The sequence below is a fragment of the Mandrillus leucophaeus genome, unplaced genomic scaffold (assembly GCF_000951045.1).
Source record: "Mandrillus leucophaeus isolate KB7577 unplaced genomic scaffold, Mleu.le_1.0 Scaffold235, whole genome shotgun sequence".
NCBI lineage: Eukaryota > Metazoa > Chordata > Mammalia > Primates > Cercopithecidae > Mandrillus > Mandrillus leucophaeus.
This window is the reverse complement of record NW_012102421.1, coordinates 5,119,195-5,129,773: the sequence shown is the minus strand read 5'-3', so window position 1 is coordinate 5,129,773 and position 10,579 is coordinate 5,119,195. Positions and strand designations below refer to the sequence as shown.

Below are 10,579 nucleotides of genomic sequence, written 5' to 3'. Positions count from 1 at the left end.
AGAGCAGATAATGAGGAATCCTGATTAAACACAAAGCTACTACCCAGCAGTGAAGTGAAGCACAAAGTGGGCAGAGGAAATCAGATCCTGACAGCCGGTTCTGCACTGTGCCTATAATATCAATGGAAAAAACCTTAGATGTAATCCTTGGTTGGTTGTTCCTACTTCATTTCCTGAACAAATAATTCAGTACTCCTTTATTATACACTGGTTGCTTAATCAGAAATTTGGTTCCAAAACAACCAAGAGAAATAGGAACATTGCCCTCAAACACAGATCACAATGCATAGGGCTCCTGTCACATGAGTAAAAATCATGCATAGTTAAAAATGGACTTCCTTTTCCCTGTCTTACATGTCACAGGCTTCATATTGATGGGGAAGCTGCCTATTAGGGGAATAGATGACTTCTCACGTGTATTAATGAAAGCAATGTATTGTAGGCTGGGTAGCTGGTAGAAATGTTGTGAGAGTTTGTAAGTGGAAGATTTACACCATTCTGACCCTAGTATATTCCTGCAGAGTAACAACACAGCCTATTTAATATACAATGATGGAGTCCCTAAATCTGTGAATTGCAGCAGGAAGTATGGACACACCAAAGGTATGACAAAGATTCTTGGTTTCTCTTTCCTATTGGAAATCAACATTTTCTTAAATATTTCATCTTGAATATCCTTATATTCATACTAAATAGATAGCTTTTCTTCTTAATAGTTTATTTGAGTTATTGAAATGTATGACTTCTGTATCACTGGTTATAATATAATTATATGATTTGACTTGGCATTCTCATTTTTAGAAATCTCATTTTATTTCTTAATACATTTTAAAATATTTGCTTTGCAGCAGGAATCCAGGCACTGACACTGTGGACACACACACTAGCAATTTTATATATATATATATATGCACATTAATATGTATATATGTATATGTGCATGTAGTATATATGCACAAACACATTTTAGTCAGATTTATTGATATAATTTATATACAGTAAAATGAACTCTTCTTAACATACAGTTCCCTTGGAAATATACATTTTTGAAAAAAGTATTTTAAATAGTTTTTTATATTAATTTTTATCATGTTGTTTACATTATCACATACAGTAATTTTTATTATACTTTTACAATTTTTCTATTTCTAAACTTTGCACACGTTTGTGAACCACAGAAAAATTCAAAATATAGGTAAACAAAAAAAACTATAATCATAATGCCCATTAGATAAACCATATTTAATCCTTTCTACTTTTTCTAAAATACATATTTTAAAACATTTTTACAAAACTACTGTAATGACTATTTTTCAACCTTTTTTCAATTTAATATCTCATACATAACTTTCTATGGCAACAAGTATTCAGAAGGTTCCAAATTCAAATGCCTTCAGGGAGCAGGCAAATGATGTCAGCAAGTGAAAGGAGGAAGTTACCATTCAACTTGCCTGATACGGACACAATTTTCCAGGAGATGTTGAAAATTAATATTTGTGGAAAATCTCCCTAGTTTTTAAATGTTGGCACTAAGTTCAAAGTTTAAAAAATACTCTGCAAGCCCAATAAAATGTATCCATAGGCTGGATTTGGCTCATGGATGTCAGTTTGCAGCCTCTGATTTAGAATATAGTTTGCAATGCGACAAAGGTCATGAACTTTGAAAGCTTTTTATTTAGCAAAGTAGCTCTCCTGAATGCCCTATTTACTGGGAACCCAACAATTTTCATAACATGCTACATTCTTCAACCTCTCCTCCAACAATCTCCCACACCATTCCTGATCTACCCTGCTAGCTGCCACAATGGTTTTGTGAAATGGCTGTAAAGGAGTAGGGTGCAACATGAAGTGGAGGGGTTCTCTTGGCCAACAGATACCTTAATATCCTATGGCATTCTGATACTGAGAACACACACACCCACCAGGAGGCTAGGATTCCAGCAAATTGGCACACTCATCTGCACAGAGGAGAACTCTTGAAGGTTATCCAGTTCTGTTACACAACAGAACTTTCAATATTTTCCACCTGGACACAGGTATTGATTCTATTTCCACCCAAAGAACAACACTACGCTTTCTTAAAATAGGCTCTTTGAAAAGAAAATAACTAGAAGACATTTGGTTTTTAATCTAACAATTAGACAAACATGAGTGAATCTTATGTTTGCATAGTCATATGCAAACTGGAAAGTCTAGCTATCATACCAAACTTACCCTGATAAATTTCTAAACACAAAAATAGTCAGGCGTCTGTTTTACAAAGTTCGTTTTGCCATGTCACAAAGTGATAAAAATCTTTCTATTTTATTCCTTATTGGCTTTCATGTTATTTATTTTGCTCTAGAGATTTTTACAAACGTAATTAACTAGGATGCTTTAGCACAGCCTCCTTTTTTTCTCTTTGCTTCTTTTATTGGGCTTGTAGAAATGGTGACTCTTCTGCCAATAAATGGGCAGCAGCTTTTTATAACAAATTATTGTGAGTGCATTTCTTTATGTGATATTTTCTCTTTCAACTCTGTTTTTCAGTTGGCTTTTGAAAACAGCCTAGCTGCTTAGCAGCGAAGACACTATCTAAATCTTGCTAGGTGACTGTACAGTTTAACAAGGTCAAATTCCAATTTAGCAAATTTGCATTCTGCCAAAACAAATTTTCCATGTGATTTCAACATGAAATTCCTCTTAACTCTTCACAGGTTGGCTACCTTGGTTCCCTTTTTGTGTGGCTTTTTATCAGTAATCAGGCAATGTGGTATGTGCCAGAATTGTATTTGAAATCTTTGAAAAATAAGCATGATCCTTGTGATTATTAGCCTAATAAAACACTATTCTGAAGCATAAATGGGCTTAAATGTTGCCACTGTGAACCCTATTTTAAAAGAAGCTTTATTTTTCTGATTTATCTTTGTTAAATTTATCTTTGGTAGGTTTACTGCTGTGGAACAAAGTTCAAGGGTTCTGGCTGATTCATTCCATCCCTCAGTTTCCGCCAGTTCCGGAAGAAGGCTATGATTATCCACCCACAGGGAGACGAAATGGACAAAGTGGCATCTGCATAACTTTCAAGTACAACCAGTATGAGGCAATAGGTAAAACTAAAGTATGTGAGGAAAAAAACAGATAACTATGTTGAAGAAAGGATTTGGAAATATATTCATAAATGTGTCACTTCGTTTATTGATCTATTCATAGACCGTCTGATACCTAGATTCTAATGCTGACTTTGCCATAGTGAGGTCTTGGGCAGGCTCACTTACTGGGCTTTGGCTCTTAATCTACCAGTGCAGTTGTTGAACTTGATCAGGGCAGTAGTTTCAAATGTATTCAGGGGCCTGGTAGATAACATATATGAGTGAAACAGACAGATGTTACATGGGAAGTGAGGATAGTGACAAACTGGGGTGCTGACCCTTGTCTAGCTTCCCTTAAAGCCTCAGCTCCATTGTATTGTGGCTCTACAGGAATGCAAGCCTAATGATTACAAATCTTCATATTTCTCATGAAGTACCAGAAACCTAGAGGGTGTGTGTGTGTGTGTGTGTGTGTGTGTGTGTGTCAGAGAGAGAGAGAGAAACTGATTTCTAAATATGAGCTCAATCTTAATTTTTTTTGAAGTTTTCCAGGCCACATGTTCCTTGAAGGCCACCAACATGACACCTCTGAGCCACATAATCTTCCTTTAAGATTTCAAGCTCAGCCAAAAATACTTAGATTTGGCAAACTGTGGTGGGAAAGGAGAAGCAGGGACAGGTTGGTAGCTAAATAGTAGTGAAAAGCAACTTGCCTATAGATACAGGAAGTTTAGAAAATGTTTCTCATCAAATTTCCATCTTATGGCAAGGATCACTGAGCTCTTCATCCAAGTCAAGCTCTAGTCTCACTAGTTGAAATCATATAATGATGCTGAAAATCACAGAGATTAGGCGTGCACACTGAGGAGCTGATTATTCTTAAAGCTGTTTGATTGGTACATGGAATTCTCGACTTTTGTGTATATATATGTACATTTAGAAGAAAAAATATATGGTCTCCAAGGCCAGATTACCTGGGTTTGAATATCAATTTCATCAATTACAAACTTTATAATCTTGGGCATGTAATGTAAATTCTCAGTTAATTCATCCATAAAGTAAAGATAATGATAACAACAGAATTTACCTGATAATATGGTTGCTTTGAGGATTAAATGAGTAAACCCATGTAAAACTTGTAGGACCATGTCTGGAAACTAGGAAATGCTTAACAGGTGTCAGTTATTTTAACAAAAAGTTATTTGAAGGCTATTGGTTTAAAGAAATAAATGCCTGGCTGGGCGCTGTGGCTCAAGCCTGTAATCCCAGCACTTTGGGAGGCCGAGACGGGCGGATCACGAGTTCAGGAGATCGAGACCATCCTGGCTAACACGGTGAAACCCCGTCTCTACTAAAATACAAAAAAAATTAGCCGGGCGAGGTGGCGGGCGCCTGTACTCCCAGCTACTCGGGAGGCTGAGGCAGGAGAATGGCGTGAACCCGGGAGGCGGGGCTTGCAGTGAGCTGAGATCTGGCCACTGCACTCCAGCCTGGGCAACAGAGCCAGACTCCGTCTCAAAAAAAAAAAAAAAGAAATAAATGCCTTTGTTTTTGTGTTGTTTTGTGTTTTAATCCACAATTAGATCTATAATATCAGCAAGCATTTCCATTTGTGTCTTAATTCTCAACTTTTCTTTACTGTTTCTTGATTCAGATTCTCAGCTCTTGGTCTGCAACCCAAACATCTATAGCTGTTCCATCCCGGCCACCTTTCACCAGGAGCTCATTCACATGCCCCAGCTGTGCACCAGGGCCAGCTCATCAGAGATTCCTGGCAGGATCCTCACCACACTTCAGTCAGCCCAGGGACAAAAATTCCTCCATTTTGCAAAGTCTGATTCTTTTCTTGACGGTATGAAAGACCACCATCAAACAACATGCTATATAATTCTGCTGCTGAACTCAGTAGGGATAGCTTAGAGAAATATTCTGAGTATCAGGGAAAGAGAGATGAAAAAAGGGAGCAAAGAGAAAAGGAAAAAGGAAAGTCAAGGATCAGTTCAAACAGTAGCCTGCTATACTTGAATAGCCAGGTTGCTGAGTCAACCACAAAAGTATCTCATAGCCATCCAGCCAGGAGCCAGTGAAAACTCAGTCTCCAGCCTCTGCTTGGCATGGGGCCATAGTCATCTCCATTTCTTCTATTCCCTGAGCAGTTATTTTAAGCCTTCCTTACTCTCAAGTCCTTTACACCACTCTGACCCCTCACTCATAGCTTCCTTTTCTCCTTCATCAATAGAACAATGATCGCTAGGGAGAAACCACTTCAATATGGCCCCTCACCCCTCCAACAATCTTATCTGTTCTCCTTCCTTTTTGCAGGGTTTTCCCCCACCCCCAAAGAAGTGATGAACCCCCCATGCTCTGAAACCTATCTCAGCCTCAGCATACCTTGATTTGTCCACCTGATCTCTTCTCTCTGTTCTGTTTCAGCTCTCCCACTCCCCAGGCTCCTTCCTCATAACATACAAACATGCCTAAAAACCCTCCCTCAATTCTAAAGCATCTATAGGTCTATTTTTCCTTTTCTTTCAGATTTATTTGTTTTAAACTCATCAGGGCCTTCACTTGCTCAATGTTCCTTCACTGCAGTCTTGCTTCTGTCTGTAGACACTCGAATCTTTCCCCAGTCACCAGTGACTGTCTTAGTCTTCCTTGATTAATTGCTCACTGTCTTCCTTGATTAATTGCTTCCTTCCTTTATACATTGAATAAAATGTACTGAAAGACTACTACTAGCCAAGCCCTGTGTTAGGCACTAGAGATCTCAAACTTGACAGGACAGAGATAGTCTCTGCAGAATGTGGCACTGTTGAAATCATTTCCTTTTTGAAATTCTCACCTTCACTGATTTTGGGGAATACGCAGTCCCCTGGTCTTCCTCCCACTTCTAAATTTCTTCTGCTGGGTCCTCTTCCTCTGACTACTCTTTAGGTGACTGGGTTGCCATGTACCCCCCACCCTTCCTTATTTCATTCTACATACCCATGCTGGGCAATTCCAGCAAGCCTGCCAATGATTCTCAAGTCTTGATCTCTACCCCAGACCTCTATACTGTCTGATGTATTTAACAGCAAGTGAGACATTTCTACTTGAAGGTGGTACAGCCACACCAAGTTCAACATGCCAAACTCACTGCATCATCATCCCCTACAAACCTACTTTTTCTTGCATTCTGCATAGTCATCCAGTCCCTCCCCATCTCTTCTTCTTCTCACCCCTCTATCAAACTATCAAATTCAGTCAGTTCCAGATCCTTAATAACACTCACATTTATTGTATCTTCCCCAAACTCTTTGCCACTGCCATGGGTCACACCTGTGTTTATTGACACAGTTATTGTGACAGCTTTATGTTTTTCCTTTCTTCTTTCTAACCCGTCCTTCCCAAACCTGCCCATTGCCTCTCAACTGATATTTATGATCATAAACTGATATTTATTATCATAAACCAGTTTCTATTAATTCTTTACTAACATTCCTTTAAAAACTCCCCACTGATTTCAGGAAAATCCAAACATTTTGGCATGATTTACAAAGTTCCCTAGAAACTGGCCCTGATTCCTTCTCTAGTCTAATTTTTTCCAAAGGTTTTTCCAGGACAAAGACATATATTGCTTCATTCGTTTTATAGAACAGAAGATGTTTGCAAACACCAACATCATCATAGTAATGATGATAATAACTTTCATTTACACATCACTTCAGCATTTACAAAATGTTTTCTCATCCACTATCACAATTATATTGTTATTATTGTGCTTGTGACATCCACATATCAGGGGTGAATGATGATTTCCATTCCAGAGTATATTTTCAGAGACTAATCTAAGTGTAAATACCAACCTCACTATCTTTCTCCTCCTAAACCCTAGACATCTTTGCAGCCTGGATGGCTCAACAGCTGAAGACACACTTGTTAACAGAAACCTGGCAGCGAAAAAGACAAGAGCTTCCCTCAAATTGCTCCCTTCCTTACCATGTCTATAATATCAAAGCAATTAAGTTATCACGACACTCTTATTTCAGTTCTTATCAGGATCATGCCAAGTGGTGTATTTCCCAAAAGGGCACCAAAAATCACTGGACATGTATTGGAGACCTAAATCGGAGTCCACACCAAGCCTTCAGAAGTGGAGGATTCATTTGTACCCAGAACTGGCATATTTACCAAGCATTTCAAGGATTAGTATTATATTATGAAAGCTGTAACTAAACTTGGTGAAAGGACATATGTGCTATCATTGAAAACCTTAATAATGGGTCTTCTTCCATTACACCTTCTTTATATTTTAAAAGCCTGTGAATATACTCATAACCTGCATATCATAAAATAAAATACTTTTCTCTCATGTTTACCATTTAATCTTCTATTTTATGGTAATTTATTTACTTTACACTATATATCATAAACTATTATACACAACTGAGAACAGAGGAAATAAAAAGAAAAATATTTTTCCACATTAGTCAACTCCAATTGTTTATAGATTGACTGGCCACCTAGTAGACTAAATTTCATCTCCTTCACAAAGACTTCCCTGACTCTCTTCCCCACCCTTTTTTGAAGAAAAACAAATAACTCTCTCTGCATATTCTTCCATACTATTTGATCATATTGCTCCTAAAGTTCTCTCTCACTGGTTTATGGTTAAGGCTTATTTGTCATTCCTTCAGCTGCTACTTATTAATTGGATGATCTTGAGCCATTCACTTGGATTCTCTGAACTTTGTTTGTTCTCATCTATGAAAGGGAGATAATAGCTAGGTATGTTCAAACATCTAGCCCAGAGCCCGGCACATAGATGACACTTAAAAATACTAGTGGAATTTGAGTTTGCATTCCAGCAAAAAAAAAAAAAAAAAAAAAAAAGACAAAAGAAGTTTCAGAAATGAGTAATATTTTACAAGAAAAATGTTAAAGTCACATTAGGAGAAAAAAACTCCATAGTACAACTCATCAACTTGAGGGAAATAAGGAAGTGTAAAACAATGAAACCAGAATCAAATGCAATAGTCTTTTTTTTTTTTTTTTTTAATAATAGAGATAAAGTCTTGCTTTGTTGCCCAGGCTGGTCTTGAACTGGGCTCAAGCAATCCTCCCATGTTGGCTTCCCAAAGTGCTGGGATTACAGGAATCAGCCACTGCACCCAGCCAAATGCAATAATCTTAATTTCAATGTGTTTCTTTTACTGGCATTCTTATTACTAAATGTAACTAGTATATAAATGGATAATAATAAACTTGTGTTAAGTACTAATTGTTTAATAACATTTGACATATGTGTTGTTCACAATTTCAAGCAGCTTACAACCTAGATAAAGTAATTACAACAATAATTAAAGCTAGCACTTACTGAACACTTACTATGTAATAAGTATTCAACTCATATTAATCCAGGATTAATTACTTTTTTTTATTTTTTCTCTGAGACGGAGTCTCGCTCTGTCGCCCAGGCTGGAGTGCAGTGGCGCGATCTCGGCTCACTGCAAGCTCCACCTCCCGGGTTCACGCCATTCTCCTGCCTCAGCCTCCTGAGTAGCTGAGACTATAGGCGCCCGCCACCATGCCCGGCTAGTTTTTTGTATTTTTGGTAGAGACGGGGTTTCACTGTATTAGCCAGGATGGTCTCGATTTCCTGACTTCGTGATCCGTCCGCCTCGGCCTCCCAAAGTGTTGGGATTACAGGCGTAAGCCACCGCACCCAGCCGATTAATTATATTTTTATTTAATCTTCATAACAATTATATGTAGTAGGAACTGTTACTATCCCCATTTTACTGACAAGGAAACTAAGGCCTACATAGTTTTAGTAACCTGCCTAGTATCATAGAGGTCCATCTTACTTCTGAGGCTATCGATCTTGATATCTCAATACCAATCAAAATTCATGGCACTAGTTCAATGACAAACAGAAAAAACTAACTTTGTTTCCTGTCAGGAGCAAGCATAAACTATGTTGTATGCTATCTAGCTAACTAACATGCTTGCAAATATAAAGAGGCCTGAAAAAAATTATTTGGCCTCTGAGAGAGTATCTGAGGCCAAAAAAGCATAAGTAATCCAAATAACATAAAAGAAAAATTTTAAAGTACAAGATCCTGACTTTAAAAGTAAAGAGGGCCAAAACTCGATCCAATGGTAAAGAGAGAGATTAATGAAAAGGAGAAAAAAAGCAAAAGTGAAGAAATTCTATTGGACTAAAAATACATAATAGGTAGGAGCCTTCTCCCCTGAATCTGAAGGAGAAGAGAAGCAAAATTAGATTCACATAATTAAGAGTGTAGGAATGTAACAAAGAAAAAGAACATGCTGGCCCACTGGAGACACACATTAGGGATGTGATTCCTGCTGAAGGGGAAATGGAAAGTGGCCAGACCCTCCTTGAGGAAGAAAAAAATGCTGGAAAGGAATTGAACAGTCCTGGTAGTTCAAGAATACCTAATACTTACCGTGGGAGGGGTGTTGGTATATCTTGGTGATGGTAATTCCTTGTTGTAGAACCTAAAGACAACCACAATAAACCAAAGAGGGCTAATCTTTCTCAGGCATATGCCCAGGACTGCTACCCAGTCATGCTGATACTTGCAGGGAGACTGAAGAAGTTATCTTTGGGAATAATATCATTGGAGGGAAACTGATACATTTTAGAAAATAGGGGATAATTTTATTGATTCCCTTTAGGAAAAAGAGGAGAATATGGGAAATATTAACGAATGAAATTTAAGTTCTAAATCATGGTTTTAAATACTGGAATGAAATTAACCAGGCATGGTGGTGAGTGCCTGTAGTCCTAGCTACTCTGGAGGCTGAGGTAGGAGGATCCCTTGAGCCGAGGTGTTTGAGGCTGCAGTGAGCTATGATCACACCACTGCACTCCAGCCTAGGTGACAGAGCAAGACCTTGTCTCATAACAGAAACAAAAACAAACCTCCTCCAAAACTGGAATGACTTATTTCACTTAATGTAATGTCCTCCAGGCTCATACATGCTGTTGCACATGACAGGATCTCATCCCTTTTTATAGCTGAATAGTATTCCACTGTGTATATATACATTTTCTTTATCCATTCTTCCATTGATGGGCATTTAGATTGATTCCATATCTTGGCTATTGTGAATAGTACTGCAATAAACATGGGAGTGTAGATGTCTCTTTGACATTCTAATTTCATTTTCTTTGGATGTATACCTAGTAGTGGGATTGTTGGATCATACAGTAGAGCTATTTTTAATTTTTTGTGGAACTTTCATACTGTTTTCCATAATAGCTGTACTGATTTACATTACCACCAACAGTGTGTAAGAGTTTCCCTTTCTCCACATCCTCACCAGCATTCATTTTGATATAATAATATCCATTTTTTGATAATATCCATTCTAACTGGGGTAAGATGATATCGCCAGGCACGGTGGCTCAAGCCTGTAATCCCAGCACTTTGGGAGGCTGAGGCAGGTAGATCACCTGAGGTCGAGAGTTCGCAACCAGCCTAACCAACATGGAGAAA

General features: G+C 38.0%; 1 protein-coding gene across 1 annotated transcript; it reads left to right on the top strand.

Annotated features, from left to right (window-relative positions):
• Window positions 1–307: 307 nt before the first annotated feature.
• Window positions 308–7,436, top strand: DNASE2B (deoxyribonuclease II beta). Its single transcript, XM_011982140.1, has 4 exons — window positions 308–603; window positions 2,928–3,089; window positions 4,726–4,923; window positions 6,946–7,436. The coding sequence occupies exons 3-4, from the start codon at window positions 4,803–4,805 to the stop codon at window positions 7,284–7,286; spliced, it is 462 nt and encodes a 153-aa protein (XP_011837530.1). The 5' UTR covers window positions 308–603; window positions 2,928–3,089; window positions 4,726–4,802; the 3' UTR covers window positions 7,287–7,436.
• Window positions 7,437–10,579: the final 3,143 nt, after the last annotated feature.